The 16,588-nt window shown below is 43.3% G+C and overlaps 1 protein-coding gene across 1 annotated transcript in view; it reads left to right on the top strand.

Annotated features, from left to right (window-relative positions):
• The window catches only part of LOC115791189 (TIAM Rac1 associated GEF 1), a 38,580-nt gene that overhangs the window by 7,500 nt on the left and 14,492 nt on the right, over nt 1-16,588 (top strand). The window contains 13 exon segments of the mRNA XM_030745321.1: nt 8,459-8,534; nt 8,630-9,450; nt 9,453-9,526; nt 10,474-10,933; nt 11,263-11,435; nt 11,629-11,853; nt 13,192-13,377; nt 14,541-14,687; nt 14,832-14,906; nt 15,254-15,424; nt 15,610-15,714; nt 16,162-16,259; nt 16,443-16,531. Coding sequence (XP_030601181.1) covers nt 8,640-9,450; nt 9,453-9,526; nt 10,474-10,933; nt 11,263-11,435; nt 11,629-11,853; nt 13,192-13,377; nt 14,541-14,687; nt 14,832-14,906; nt 15,254-15,424; nt 15,610-15,714; nt 16,162-16,259; nt 16,443-16,531 — 2,614 coding nt within the window. The 5' untranslated portion in view covers nt 8,459-8,534; nt 8,630-8,639.

Raw genomic sequence — 16,588 nt, 5'->3', positions numbered from 1 at the left:
GTAGGCTGTCGGTGAATATTCCAAATTACAAACTGCAGCACGGTGACTGTGACCTTTCAGCCCTCGTTGGCTTTGAGGCTCATATTAGTATAATTTTCCAGAATCCTGTTATCACAAATCTTCAAAAACTCGCTGTTTTAGCCAAATGAAGGTGAAATTTACATTTAGGCTTCTACTGATCAAAAATGAGCAGCACAGGCCTGAATCTGAATGTTCTTTGTGCCATTAGTTTGCTCACAATAAACCAGGCTGCAGCAAATAGTGTAAATATCATTCTTGTAAGGGAGTGGAGGGGCAATTATAGAGGAGGTGAGGGAGGGAATGCGCATTCCTGATGGCAATAGGTTTGTAGTTTACGGGGGTGGAATTATAGGCTGAAGGAGGGAGCAACAAGGGAGGGGGTAAAGAGTGTGAGAGAGTCAGCTGGAGAAGGGGAGGGGGTACAAACAGCACTCCCCCGCCCTCGCTCCCTCAGTACTTCAACTCATCCTTGGATACAGGAGTCAGTCTGCTGTGGACTTGCATGAGGAATATCAATCATCACCTCATCTAGCTTTGGAAACATCCCCTTTTATTGCTCCATGGGATTTCACGGGAGGAAAAGTAGAATTGTAGCTTCCAGGTTGTACACGTTAAGGTAAGTCACTGCATATGCAGCGGTGTATTTTCTGTGCGTTTGGTTGTTGGTCGGGATACAGACGAGACAAATGGCTCTCTAGCCCCAACTTGCACCTTCTAAAAGAGGTGCTAAGGTTAAGTGTCCCACATTGTGTGGTGGGTTTCAGTGGGTTTCATAGAGCACTTAAATTGGTCAGATGCAGCCAACTCTCATGAATTATGTTGTGCACTGAAGTTGTGTGATTTCAGGATTTATCAGCTTTGATTGCCGTATTCTCATTAGTTTCCGCATGTTTTTGTATTCCCGTTCTTCCAGCATTTTAATATTATCTTGTTTTATGTTGTAGACACACTCTGGGGTCCTCACAGCCTCTAAAAGTGGGGATTCCTCAGTGCACGCACCTATAGAAATCCTGTGTATTGCAAACTTTAGTGACAACAGCAGGCAGAAAGTCATTGTTTTACCCTCTTCACTTCTAGACACAAACAATACACCCTGTGTGTGTGTGTGTGTGTGTGTGTGTGTGTGTGTGTGTGTCATTGTAATGACAAAGCAGTGGTGGTGGTGGTGGTGGTGGCAGGTTTGTGATGCTGACAAAGGGAGATGATGAATTGCAAATGTGAGAGATGGCCAAAGCCAAGGAGTATTCCCAGAGCGCATCCTGGAGGTGGGGGGGTGGGAGGACTTTATGCTGCGAGTTCATTTAAAATCCCAACTTTGTGTTTGAAAGCCGGTTGTGACTCCTGCAGCGGGGAAAGGGCGAGAATCGGTCAGCTGGTGTTATAGTTATGGTAATGTATTGACTGTTGAGGGCTTAGCAGGACAGCAGGTCAGATTCTGGCCTTCAGGCTTGTAAATCTTGATAATGCTCCCATTATGACAGGAGGAGAGCAACATTAAAAAAAGATGAACTCTGAATTCCTTTTTAAAAGCTTGATACAAAAATCACATGCAGTGTCCTCAGTCTAAATTTGTCCTAAAATGATTCTCACCAGAGGAAAATAACCACTGATTGGTTTGCAGTCTTACACGATAAGCTCCACTTAATTAAAAGGTACAGTGTGCTGTGGAACAAAGGCTATATTGTAGATTTACGAGCCGAGAGTTCATCTGAGATCACATGATCTTTCAGATACTAAGCTTATTATAACATTTCAGCTAAACTATATGGAGCAGAATTCTGCATGCTGGGACATGCTGATTATTTTCACTTTGCAGTTTTATGTGCATGCAGCTCGGTTACCTTTCAGAGGGACGTGTGCAGGCCTAATGGAAGGAATCGAGGATGCTTAAGACCGCAGGGATTTTGTTTCTTGGCAGTGTCGATTGTGCCGTTCAGTTTACTTATAAGCCCGAGTTTAAGGTTTAAAAAGTAAATACAACTGTGTACAAAATTAAAGCTTAACCTAACCTTAGTGTAATTTTGTGGCATGCCATTAATCTTGGAGACAGAAGCATACTTTGATGTCACTGTGAGATTATTGTATTGCTGGGCTGCCACAATGCACATTGTATCTGCTGTAACCTAAACTGCAGTAAAATAATCCCTCTATATCCATTAATACAGGAAGCCTAATGGGTGGAGGCTCAGCGCTTTACCTGAAATCAGACTTTCTAAGCGACACGTCACGGGCCAATAAAAGGAGCTTGTGCTGGAAACTGTAACCTGGAATGTTTTGGAGGAAGTGGACAGATTTCAGCCAAGCTTTGTGTAGTCATGTGTGTCAGGACTGTGCTCAGTTTTGCTCCAGTGCACAATGGCAACACAGTGGGGACCCGGGAGCTTCAGGGGTGTTATGGTGGAGGTGGAGCTTACGGATGACTTCATGGGCTCTTTTCACAGCTATTATTGGGATCAAATCTTCTCACGGTGAATATGTTGCATATTTAACTCTTAAAGAAACACAGCAGTCCAAAGATGCACTTGCGCTCGCTCGTGAGTGTTATTTTGGAAAGTTTTGGATGAGATTGGGAACGCACAGATGCACTCTGCTCTGTCTGGCGTACCAGGATTAGACACACTCTTCCATCTGGTTGCAACACAACCTGAGATGTGTATTCCCTGCTTATTAATATTGAAATGATGAAAATGGGTCTTGACTCTGACCCAGATGTGATACTGAGTGGAGTTTGTACTTGTGGTGCTATATAAAAAGAAACGCACTCAAACTGCAGGCGTGTTTGGTATTCCCACTCACTGACCTGGAAGCAAATGATTGGCTGAGTGGCTGAGTTTCGGTTCCCCAGTTTACCTCTGTGCAAAACCTTCAGTGTTCTTCTGCACATAGTTTACTTTTATAGCAGTTTTGTAGACTCTTACTAAGTTCACATCATCACTTTCAGTCGTTTGCATCCATATAAAGTTTCCTCTTCCAGCTGCTTTCAAACATCAGTTGGTAATACCTCCTCCTGGGTTACAAATTTGCCACGCCGGATAGTGTTTTGCTCGCCGCCGGGTCCTGTCATTGATACCGTCGATCACAAATCTATAATCGTAAAACTGTCGAGCACATTTGTTTCTCGTGACCAAGGGAAATGGCTCGGTATGTTTGGAGAAGGACACCGGAATGTGAAGCACTAAGACGGAGCAGTGTTGAAGCTCCGCGTAGCCGGGGGAAGACCTTTCAGCTGACAGTGACGGTTACAGGACACGAGAAGGTCAACTTATGAAAGTCCGTGCTGTTCGTGGTTCTAATATTTTGTCACAACAGTTTTCATAAAAATAATCTGGGATGAAAATGAAAATTTAACACCTGTTTGATCCGCTGATATTTCCTCGGCTTCTGATCAGGTTCATCTAAAAGTTTAAATTTTTTTTTTTTTTTTTTTTTTTTTTTCTTGCATCCAAATGATCTTAACTGGGTACAAAACGTTTTCATTTTCAGATATCAAACCGCATATTTGTAGATTTTACTGAGAAAAAACTTAAAATATTAGGGTAAAATTTTAAGTTTTAAAAAAAAAAAAAATACTATGAAATGGTCATAAATTGCCACATAAAACGAGCTGATTTAAAGTGACATGTAGTAACTTTTAACAAGAATACCCCAACCTCCTATAAAACAAAAACAAAAGACCCCCCCCCCCCCCCAACCTGTGTGCACCCCCCATGTGTCTTAACAGTTGTCTGTGGTTTACTTATGCCTTCAGCTAACAGCTGTTTAAAGTACTTCAAAGCTTGTTAATGAGGCAAAGTGTCATAAGCAGGAAGTGATCTGATAACACCTTAGCTGTGAACTTCTGCACAAGCAAATTGCAGCTATTAATGATGGAGGTAAAAGTATTATGATGATCTCACAGGATCTCACATCTTCAGTGAACTTGGATGAGTGTAGGAGTGTAGGAAAATATATCAGTTACAATTTCGCCAAATGGTGTGTGTGTGTGTGTGTGTGTGTGTGTGTGTGTGTGGTGGCATATTAAAAAATAACCTTTCATAAGTTTGCATTTATCTGAGGTCACAGAAGCATATAAAGTTTTCTTAAATCTATAAGTGGACAAAAGACACGTTGACCCAACAAAACCTGCAGCTTCTGCTGCATGCAGCTCAGACCTCAGCAGAAGAGGTGACCTCTGCGAGTGGTGATGAGGGACAAAGGTGCCACTAGGGTAAACAACACCAGCTGCTGCTCAGCAACAGGCCCCCAAAAGCACAGTAATTTATTTTATTTTATTTTTTTAAAGCATACAGCTCTGAGTGTTGATGGATCCAAATGTTTTGCAAAAGATCAAATTTAACAACAGAATCTTTTTCCACTGGTTGAAGCTCACTTGCTTCAAACTAGCTCCGCTGTTGCCCTTAATTCTGCTCTCTGAAGGCTGCGCTCCGTCTTTAAAAATGCTCCATGCACGCAGCCACCTGAGCCTCTCGTGACGGGGTCAGACAGGTCACACACACAGCAGCCTCACATGCCCCAACCGTACTCTGCAACACATAATCAGATTGGCAGCAAATGAAAATGCCTGCGTGGTTTGGCTTGTGATGTCTCTGTTTTTGCTGAAATGTTACTTCACCTGCTGCTGTGTCAATGCAGCTGTTACAGCCAGACCTGCTACATTTGTTTATTGTAGAGGTATATTTTGAATAAAGCTGCATAAACAGTGTTTGAGCCAAATCCTGCCTAGCTTGTTTTTTTTGTTTTCGGCATCACTGCGTCACAAACAAGGTTGAGCTGCTTTCCATATCACTGAAAGCCCCCTTGTTCAGTTTGTTTGCTATTTCACGTTTCTAGGGTTACAGATTCAAGTTGGAAATTACTCTTTGGATATATAACCACATTATATTGTTTAATTTAAGCTGATAAATTACTTTTAATATGGACGAGTTTTTTTTTCTCTGGCATAGAAACCTTTTGAAGCAGGATGCAAGCTTTTATAATACTAACCCCCCCCCCCCCCCCCCCCCCCCGGCCTAATACAATCTTGAATACACTTGTGAGAAGAAAATGAGTCATGAGAACCAGAGTTTCTCTTTAGTGCTTCCATTTTCACAGAAGCATATGACTCTATATCAGTGGGGAAATGTGAGCTGTCTTAAGTGCAGTCTTTCAGTGGTTAAACTCCCTCCTCCTACTGCATACAGCTACCTGAGTTATTATCTCTGGAGACCCGAGTGTTCGGATTACAGTGTTTTGTGTTGGCACTTGTTACCAGGTGGCCCAGCTTCCTTTCATTACCGTACTTTGGTCAAATATCAAGAATGTGTTGCAGGACTCCAAACAGCTTTTCAACTGAGGTGTTTATCATCAGATTTGTCTTGTACATTGTAGCATTCTAGTGTTTTCACATAAGCTTCACTCAAACACGCACTGCAGCCGTCGGGTCTTTCCAAACCATAATAACCTGATGCGTGTGCTTGTGAGAGCACAACTTGCTAACTTCCTGGTACACAGTTAGTGCTGATGTGAGAACAGTGTGGTGCAGATAACAGTGTGGTGAGTTCAGAGTGAGCGGTTGGCTGTGCTGCGCCGTGCAGCTCCTGCAAAACCAAATGGAATATTTCCAGCAGTCAGAACGAGTGTGGTGTGAATTATATTTCGCTGTGTGCTGCTCGTGAGAGAGGAAAACGTTAGACAAAAATCCCAACCTGACTCTGCTGGCATCTTCAAAATTCATGTGTGAAAACGGCTTCGTGCTCGCGTATAGGAATGTCTGACCAGGTGTTTCAAGCTGTAAGTAAGTTTTGCCTTGTTTTCAAAGACCTTAATTTATATTTTGGCCATGGGGTAAGAACTTACATCATTTTTTGGAAATGATGTAAGCAGCTTGAATTTCTTTCCTTGAGCACCTAAAGGGGGACTGGAGGAGGTGGGGGTTAAGACAATTTCCCCTCGTACCTGTTCCAGCAGGCCCGAGAATTTGTACGCGGACTTCAAAGTATTCTTTAATAACAAAAGGAACTTAAATCTACCTGCCACATATTTTAGAGATGACAAAATTCCACACAACAGGTCACTCAATGCAGAAACAAGGAAGACTGCCCTGAGAAGCGTTTCGAATATCAACAACATTGTTGTAAAATCTGGCATAAATCAGACTGTGTGACATTTATGCTCCTGCAGTTATTAGGGATGAATTCTACATGTAGTCTACGTTACCATAAGTGCAGACATCATCCAGACATCATGTAAAGCCATGGTTTGTTTTTCTTCTTTCCAGATTCTCTATCTTTTGATGGTATTATGCACTATAGATGATGAAATTTCCAAACTCTTTGCAATTTTAAGATGAGAAATTCCTTAACTGTTTTGTCCAGACCAGGGTCGGCAACCTGCGGCTCCTTCAGGCTTATGCTGTGGCTCTGTGCGGCTTGTGGAAGTAAATTATAATTAAATTAAATTATAAGTATACAATTGAAGTGCATTTTATTTTTGTCAGTTTGTTTTTTGTTGTAGTTCTAAATTGGAACATTATTGTGATCTTGAAATATTAAAATAAAATCATTTTCACACGATCGCTCACCACAGAGTTCGGACTTCATGTCATGTTCCAATTCAAGTTGGGATTTCCGAGTTCCCACTTCGATTTTTCAACTGGAACGCCACCTCAGGTCAGATTTCCAACTTGGAAAGTCATGTCTTGCTTGGGGATCAAATACTTAGTTCACTCAGTGATGTGAAAGTCGATTTTGGTTGATATTTCGTCTCTCAAATGAATGTCAAAATGAAACAACCATAAATCAGAGGCTGTTTATTTCTTTGTAAGCGAGCAAATTCACCAGGGGATCAAATAAATATTTGATCACTGTGTGGAAGGACCTTATATCTGCACAGATGATGATCTTATAGGAGAATAAACTCCGTGACGTGTGATAGCCCATGTTTCTAGAAGAAGGGATTTTTAGCGCTCGAAAATATCTTTTCCAGCTGTGGCATTTCTTGCTCATGTATTAATGAAGAGCTGATGATGGATTCTGTGTGGCAGCAGCATTGCAGCTTCAGAGAACATTGTGTTGGGGAATTGCACTCAAATGTTCTGGTAGCTCCAATGCAATTAAATTTGCTAATCCTGCATTTTAATTTTTGAAACATACATTCTTAATCATTTTGGACAACATACAAAAAAAAACGTACTCTCCATTTCATGTTACCTACACAGTGACACATTTAATGCAGAGCCATTTAAACTGTAATCTTACAATTTTAAAATAAATTAAGGCTATTGTGTAGGAAAGGGTAATAAACAAGTCTAGAAGTAGTGCACGATATATTGCAGTGCTTGCATTTTGGGAGCATGCTTCCATCCCTCAGTGAATATCGTTTCCTGTAACAAGTTTGGTGCTTTTCTTTCATAGTTGTGTTCCTCCTCCATTTTTTTTTCTATCTACCAAATGGGACTAAATGAGACCGCCAACAGACTGCAGGGTTATATAAAAAATAAATGTAGCTGTGTAGACTTCAAACAGTGTACACTGCAGTACTAGTGAGGGTTGATGAGTGGACAGAATCAGGAGGGAAAGGAGCAACAATGTATAAAAATGGGGTCAACTTCCGTTTATGTAAGGCCCCTGTTCACAGGAACCCTGAGGGCATGCAGCAACAGCAGAGGGTTGGGCCCTCATTTATTTGCATCAGCTTCACACACAAAAACATAGCATCTCCACCCCCCACCCCCCCCCCCCCCCCCCCCCCCCACCCCCCACCCCACCCCAAGGGTCTGTCCTAAAAGATGGAGAAGCACACATCAGGAGAAACAACTGAGTTAACCCATCTGTTGGTGGTCCCAAATGTGGAACAGGACTTTTTAGACTGCCCAGCCTAAAAGTGCAAATGTGCATCATAGGCAGAGCTTCTGCACCCTCCTGCTACCAGTCCTCGCTAACGCAGGAAGCAGTGCCCGAGAGCAGACAACTACATCTCTGCATGGATCGTTCATTCCAGTTTTGAATAACTCCTACTCGCTCAGGTCGTCACGGTGCTCACGCTGTCATTACATACCTTCCACTTCACAAAATCCATGCACATGTTGAAAGGGGCTGAGTGGCTCACATCCTCTGTCAGTCTAAGCGTGGTGTTTAATTGGCTGACTTTACCAAAAAGTGTATTTTTTTTTAATTTTATTTTTTTCTCTCCAGGGTAGTTATTACTGAAAGAGCTGCAAAACAAAACAAGTTAAACTGCTCTGCTTTTCTTATTTCAGCTCCGTAACTTCTTTGTGTGAACAAGGTTCTAGGGGAAAGCTTAATCTGGAAACATGTCATCTTCAGTGTTTACATGTCCATCTGTAGAAATGGATTTCTTGGAAACAGAACCCAATATTTGACTAAGGCACACAAAATTAAGAGCACACACATTTTGCACTGATTTTTTTTTTTTTTTTTTTTTTCCATCTGTTTTTCAGAGCTTTGCGGATTAAAGGAACAAACTGTCTTAAGATCCAGTGACAACATGCCAGAAAAATCATTGCAGCCCTGCAGGTAAAATGTCATTCAGATACAATTGTTTTTTTTCTGTTTATTCCTCTTTCCTGGCCCTTTGAGGTTTATTAATCTGTATGTCCCTGTCCATTTAGCCTCTGAATCATGGGAAATGCTGAGAGCCAGAATGGCGACCATGCCCTCTACGGACGTGGCTATTTGTCACGTAAGCACATGTCTCGGTCTCTTCGCATCTCCAACAAGCAGTCCAGACGCTCTCGCCATGCTTCATCAGGGAAAATAGAGCACAGGAACTCTGAGACAAGCACGCGCTCAAGTAGCACACCCAGCATCCCGCAGTCCCTGGCTGACAATGGCCTGGAACCCTTCAATGAGACAAATATCCTCCCAGACTTTGGAAGCCCCATTTGGGTGGACCGAGTGGCCATGAATCTGCGTCCAGTATCCTTTTACAATGACCTGGGCAATCCCTCAATGCACATAACCCTGCCTGGCCCCATGGCAGAGGAGGCACAGGATGAAGATATGTACGCAGCTGAAGTGAAATACCTCCAGAAAACCCCAGACTGCTCCAAGGAGACTGTTGGCTTCAAGAAGAGGTCTAAGTCTGCAGACATGTGGCGAGATGACAGCCTGGAGTTTTCCCTGTCTGATGTCAGTCAAGATCACTTGACCAGCACAGAGGAGATTATAGACTTGACCAATGAGAGGGATTTCACTGGCTGTGAAGGCCACCTGCAATCCAGCCCAACAGACTCCACTGACAGGGCAAACTCACTGGACGAGCTGTACAGTCAGATGAGTCCCGCCTCCAGGCAACTCCATGGCCGCTATGCAAAGTGGCACAACACCAACAGGGCTATCAGGGAGGGTGAGGATGATAAAATGCTATCTCCATCAGAGGAGGATGGGAACACCTATGGCGCATACACGCTTCCCTGTCGACGTTCCCACTGTTGTCTGAAGGCCTGACCAGCCACCAAGCTGAAATGTGTGCCAGTATGCAGGGCAGGAGAGCACAGACTATACAGGTAAGCTCTGTAACTATTTCACAATATACTGATCATTTGCACCACTAATTGAAAATGTGTTATAGAACAAATAAGCTTGAATGTTGAATGTGTTTAGTCTGTTAGATACATGATGCATGTCAAGAATCTTAACTTTAAACTCTGTTGTGGAGCTTTTGGCGTTTTTTTGGGGACAGAGCATGAAAAGTTTTGCAGAATCTGAAATGATGTAGTGGCAGTAATGCGGCTCCTTTCAGTAACTCCTCCAATGAATCTGTGAGTTTGTTCCGCTTCATTCACCTCACAATAAGCTGCTAAAAGAAACTGAGTGTAAAAAGAGAGCTTGTGCGAAGCAGGCAGTGTGTAGCTTCCTGATGAAACTGTTGCTTTTCTTGTGAGAGGACATTGCGATGATGGGAGGGGGTGAGCGCAGCTTAAAGTCACTCCCTGTTAGAAATACCTCAGTCTTTGTTATGATAATGAGGGGAGGCCTGTGGAAGAGTGTAACAGTAAAACGTGCATTGGTGGCCCTGTCTCTGCTGGGCACCGGCAACTCTGTTGAATGGAGTTCTGGACCGCATGATTAGGTCACGTGACCAGATGGAGATACCAAGCTCAGTGTAACCCCCTTCATCTCCCAGGAGCCTTTGACCATGTGGGTAGTAGAGGGCAGACCCTCTGGTGCCACAGGGCGGGCAGGCTGTGCTCACACAACAGCAGACCATTTGCTCTGAGCAATTAATTTTAAGCAGAAGCTCGAGAGTTGGCAACCCCACGGGCTCTCGTTAGGCATCTGTAGTCACTGTTTTTTGCAACAAGTTAGCCTTTCAAAAATGATTTTATCCTTTATTTGGAAATCTGCAGCCAGTGAGGGCAGCGGTTGTTACTGACCAGCTGCTTTTTTTTTTAGTGATGAGGAACGAGCTGTGATGCCATCTCACCTGTTTTGTGCTTCTGCCACAACTCAGGATGTCACAGCCGGGGAGGGCAGCGAATATGAGGACAGCGGCATCGACGGGGTGACGGTGGAGCCGGACCGCCAGTCTCGCCGCTACAAGACCATGTCGGCCTCCTTCTCCGTGTTCTCGGTGCACAACAGGAACATGTTTGCTGGCAGTGACAGCGGCAGCAGCAGTGGCGGCGGAGGGGCCAGCGAGTGTGTTCAGGGCGTGTACGAAAACTTCCGTCAGGAACTGCAGATGAGCTCCTGCCAGACTGAGAGCTTGGAGGAGGCGGGGTCTGCCCTGAGTGATGAGCAGAGCACTATGAGCTCCGCCTACCAGTCTGACCTCCTGCTCAGCGTTGTGCAGGGGATGGTGCGCAAAGCTGGCAAACTGGCTGTCAAGAATTTCCTCGTGCACAAGAAGAATAAGAAAGTGGAGTCGGCCACAAGGCGCAAGTGGAAGAGTTACTGGGTTTCCCTCAAAGGTGTGTTGTGTCCTCGGTGACATCAAACTTTGTTCCATTATGTCAGTATTAATACTGTTCATTCAACACACCATGTTTGATGCTATTTAGTTACATGCATGCAAAAGAGCAAAAATCAAGTCTCTTCAACTGACTTTTAGTCAAGCTGACTGCGTTTGAAATCAGTTGAGAAGTCTCTGCATCATAATGCCTCTCTCCCCGTGTGCTGCTATGCTGCACTTCTTAATGTTGGCCACTGGAGAGCAGAATTAAATTGCTTGAGGAAATCTGGCTTTTAAAAAGAATAAAAATAAATAATAATCCTGAGTTCCATTGTTTTGATTTTCCAGGTTGCACTCTGTTTTTCTATGAGACTGATGGGCGTTCAGGGATCGACAACAACAGCAATCCCAAACACGCCATCTGGGTGGAGAACAGTATTGTCCAGGCGGTACCAGAACATCCCAAAAAGGACTTTGTATTCTGCCTCAGCAATTCCCTGGGAGATGCTTTTCTGTTCCAGGTATGAAAAAGCTTATGTCGCCCGTTCTGTGAATAAGTACAGATTTACTTTGCCATACCATGTCCTGTATCTACTGCATTCTTTCTATTTATGCTCTGATGTTTAATGCATCGGGAGCAAATCAAAACAGGAAAAAAAAAAGAAGCTTGTGTGCCATTTAACCTCTGACCTTTCACCGTCTGTCTCCATGCAGACCTGCAGCCAGACAGAGCTGGAGAACTGGATCACAGCCATCCACTCAGCATGCGCCACTGCTGTTGCCCGCCAGCATCACAGGGAGGACACTGTTCGGCTCCTTCGCGCTGAGATCAAGAAGCTCGAGCAGAAGATCGACATGGACGAGAAGATGAAGAAGATGGGAGACATGCAGCTGTCGGCTGTCACTGACACCAAGAAGAGGAAGACGATCCTGGATCAAGTAGGTGTCGCTCTCCTTTCTTCCCTGAGCTCATGTAGAGCAGGTGTGTGGGGAAAGTTTTCCTGGCAGGTCGTGGAAAGGTGACTAGTTCTTACTTTCGCAATGTTTCCAAATCAACCTTCTATAAAAAACAGATTATTTTGAAAGAAATGCGTAACATAAAGTTAAACAGAAGTCACAGGGTATTAAACACCGTTTGACTTCTCTGTAACTTCCAGTACGGATGGAAAGTACAGTACAAATACATGGGTTGACTAAAATGTACTGGGAAAACATTCACACCTAGAATGTAATCTGCGTAATGGCCCCCCATTAGTTAGCAATTAAGGATTGAAGTATCACTCAAGTATTACACATAACTATTGCCTGTCAGTCACAGTTTTAGTGGCAGCATCCTAGTTTCTCCATTTTAAGCCTTTAACCATACCTCCTGGTGATCATCCCATAAAACTCCCAATTTTGTCTGGATTCATAAGACCGTGAGGAAAACTTATAGAGTATTAAATCTACTTAAGAACTCTTAAGAGTTTCTTAAGACATCTGTTAAACCTCTAGGAGAACCAGTCCTGGGTAATCTGTAGCTTCATTCAAAAACTATAATGTTCAAGATCATTTTTAGGGCTATTTTAGCTGTTGTGACAGTACTTGAATGTAAGCAGGTATCTTTAGAGAGAGGTAGGGAGCAGTATGAGAGGATTTAGAGGAATCATCCGCTAGAGGCTGCTGACGCTACAACAGTCCCCAGATTGCTTTTTATTTTTCTTATTATAGTATGCACTTGGCTCAGGTCAGCCTTACATTCTCAGTTAATTACAAAGTTCACATGGTCTTTAATAGGTCTGTTTACAGAAACGGGAGCGATGGCTTTTGTTTCGTCCGTTTGGTGGTGGCTGATCGGAGCTGTTCGGTTTGGCAGTGTCAGGTTTCAAATTGTGAGAGCTGAATGGATGCAGGACTGCTCCTTAGAAAGCTGAAACGCTCCCAGCCTCGGTCTGCCAGTGGAATGTGCAGTATTGTTTCTTTCTCATCTCTGGGCTACTTGGCAGTGATACAGAGCCCTCTGCCACGGAGCTGGCTGCCTATTCCAAACACCAGTGCAGGACCGTGACTGGGAGGGGACAGCCCAGTGAATAATCACAATGTCCTGCTCTACTGCCCCAATAAACATCAAACCATTAGGCACAGAGAGAGTGCAGGTTGGCAACACTTGGAGAAAAGTGCTAACAGGGCTTCTGTGGAAGCGAGGAGATGCTCCATCTTAGTCTGAAGTTGACAGACACACAAGAGCATTAATGATTTATTAACCGGATGCACTGTTGTGTCCTTCTCAACCTGCAGATATTCTTGTGGGAGCAGAACCTGGAGCAGTTTCACATGGATTTATTCCGCTTTAGATGCTACCTGGCCAGCCTGCAAGGAGGAGAGCTGCCGAACCCCAAACGCCTCCTGGCTTTTGCCTCTCGCCCCACCAAGCTGGCCATGGGCCGGCTGGGCATATTTTCAGTCTCTTCCTTCCACGCGCTGGTAAATATTGTTTATTTTGTTCATCACATGTGTTAAGTGCCCTGACGCATACAAAATGGCATACTTTACACTCCTTTTCATTTTTTTGGATTAAGCCAGAGACCTCATATGTCCTTTAGGACGGATTAATATCTTGGGGACAAACGTCCATCTAAAGTACACTTAAGGAACATAAACTGTCGCTGTTGCAGAGCTCAAACCTGTTCTCATATTTTAAGTAAAGGACCGTGAGGTATCTCACTCAAAATACACTTTGGCAGCACTGAGCACATCCAGTGATGCTCTTGGCAGGACAGTCGATTCCAAAAACTAAAATGCATCGTGTCAAACCACGTTTTTTTTTTTTTTTTTTTTTCCCATAATAAAACTATTTATGAGCTCGGGTCTCACATGGGTCACCCGTTTGCGAGGGTTTTAGTTCAGTTTTGGCCTCCCACTGCTGCTGCAAAGAGGTTATGTACTTCACATCTAAAAGCACTAGTAGTAAAAGAAAACATCTGATATTTTTTTTTTTTTGAGATGTTTAACAGATTCATTCAGGTGCTTTTTCTCTCACCACCACCAACGCAGTGCTACAGAGCAGGTGGGTGTTTGAGCTGCGAGATAGCGGTTAAGGATGTCTAACAAAAGACAACTGCTAAGAGCTTTCCTACGCTTTCACTCCTCTTGAATTTACTCTGTATCAGCACTGTTCACTGGAAATGTTGTCAGAACCAATGACAGAATATGAGTGCCGAGGTTAGCTTCAGAGCACGCTGCAGGCACAGCGCTGATATGTTTAATTCAGCAGGTATAAGTACCTTTTACTCATTTCTCCATAGTTAAGAAGCCTAGAAATGTTCAAGTCCAGTTTTCATACATAAATTTGACTGCTCTGTATCTGTATGATTACCATGTTCATTTATTCAGTCACTTAAGACAAGCTAATTTCCATAAACCACTCAGTGAAATGATCACTTTTTGTATATGCTCACATTTGCTTTTGTCAGAACTGTAGCTTTCCTCTCTCAAACATTATGAACTTAATTATAAATGCCCCTCTTAATGTTAGCCCCTCGTAATATGCTGCACTCATAAAGCTATTCCTCATCTTTGTAAAATGCGATCTGACGTGATCTCCGTCTCATTGGATCTGTTTTTGACCTGATGTAACCGTCTTGCAGGTGGCGGCTCGCACGGAGACCGGAGTGAGACGGCGAACGCAGGCCATGTCTCGGTCCTGCAGCAAGCGCAAGAGCAGGTTCTCGTCCCTGTGGGGTCTGGACACTACCTCAAAGAAAAAGACAAAAGCCCACCCGACTGTCAGCCAGGTGTGTGAGGCGTTCCCTCATCATGCAGTTATTTTCAAAGCATCGCAAAATTTCCACGCTGACCAGTCAGCAGAAAGACCGCTTTTGCCCATTTCTCAAGCATCCAACCTACTTGCCATTTTTACCTTCTCTGTGCTCCTGCAGGTTTTTGCTGATGGTGAAGAGCCCATTAAAAAGCCAGTAGACGGCATATATGTTGATCCTGCTAAGGAAAACACAGTAAGGATTAATAATTCAATGTTTGCATTGATTTGTGAGTGAGAAGTTGGTCAAACAAAAGTGGGAACTTCCTCAACAAAACACTGACACCAGTGGAAACATTACCCCTTAATGCATTCTGAGAAAGCACCAGAGCCAAAGCAGAGAGTTCACAAGCTGCAACAGCTACTCAGGCAAATTAGAGCTTTTAATTTTTTTGTTCACTCCCCATTTAAGCAAATGCATTAGGAAGGAGGATGGAAAGCACTGGTGAAGATGGTTTATTCTTGAAACTATTTTGGAATTGCTGTCAAACTTGATTAAATTAGACTTTGTGTTTAAATGCTTTTGCTGTCTCTGTTTTAAAGAAAGGTGAGGAGGGAACCGTGAAAAGCCTTCCCAGACCCAGCACAGAGAGCGACATCTGGGTTCCCGACCACCTTACACCCTCCTGGGTGTGTCTGCCAAATGACCAGCCTGTGCTAACAATCATCCAGCCGGGAGAGTCTGCACTCTGCGTTCTTGAGTCCATCTGCAAGGTAGAAACAGAGCCTTGAATGAACTGAGCTATAATTTACATTTTTTTGCATGCACCTGCAAGACTTTTGAACTGAAAGCCACATCTAACCGGAGAAATGCCAGTGATGTTAGGGAAACACGTAAAATGAAAGCTCTCATTCCTGTGATTCTGCATAAATTTTGTCTTTTTGTGCTCATCCCACAGGCTCACCAGCTCGATGCCACTAAACACTACTTACGGCTCAAATTCCTCATAGAGAATCAAGTGCAATTCTACATTCCCAAACCAGAGGAGGACATATGTGACTTGGTATGTCACTGATGTCTTAAATATAATCCCTCCTTCTTATTCAGACCTCTTCAAAAATGATTAAGGTCAAGAATCGATTTAAAGAAGCGTCAGGAATTGTTTATTTACAATGTATGAGGAATCACGAGAGGCAAAAAGTCCTCTGACAGATGGGTTTGTATTTTAGCCTGATGATTTCATGAACTAGTTCCCTGGGAGAACCTTGCACTGAAAATAATTACGGAGAAGCTTTATAAACAATATCTGTAACCTCTTTTGTAATTAAATCATGTAGTCATGACACAGCATAGAGACTCTCTTTTATAAAGAACTGCTAGAGCTGCTTTGTCTAAAAGTACAGAAAATTAATGCCCTCTTTCCGTGCTGTCAATAACCCGCCCACCACGCCATGAATAAAGCAGGCTGTTGTTTCAGGATGTATAATGACTTCTTTTTTGTTCCTTGCAGCTTTACAAAGAAATTGAGCTTTGCTCTAAAATAACTAAAGTAATCCAGTTTGACAGAGATGAATCCTGCATGATTGGTTATGGTAAGAGTCATTTTCAGTCTTTATTTAGAATACTGCACTGAGGTCAGTGTTAAAGCGTTCATTTGTATTTCTGTTTTCTTGAGCGTAATTGATTTTCCTTGACCTTTTTTTTTTTTTTACCTCCCTATTTGTCCCAATGTTTGCTAATTGCCTCCCTTCTCTCTCTCTCTCTCTCTCCATGTTTCCCTTTTGTTTTCAGGGTCTCCATTTCGGTGGTGGAGGAGGATGGATGTGCAGGCAGCTCTAATCACTGATGTAAAGGCGGGGGGGTTTAGGCCTTTGCTAAAGGTTCGTTATCTTTATTTCTACCTAAAGAACTCTCTTCCTCAACACTCCATGAGATGA

The sequence above is a fragment of the Archocentrus centrarchus genome, chromosome 13, assembly GCF_007364275.1.
Source record: "Archocentrus centrarchus isolate MPI-CPG fArcCen1 chromosome 13, fArcCen1, whole genome shotgun sequence".
Taxonomy (NCBI): domain Eukaryota; kingdom Metazoa; phylum Chordata; class Actinopteri; order Cichliformes; family Cichlidae; genus Archocentrus; species Archocentrus centrarchus.
Note: the sequence above shows the minus strand (reverse complement) of the source record. Positions and strands in the feature narration are given on the sequence as shown.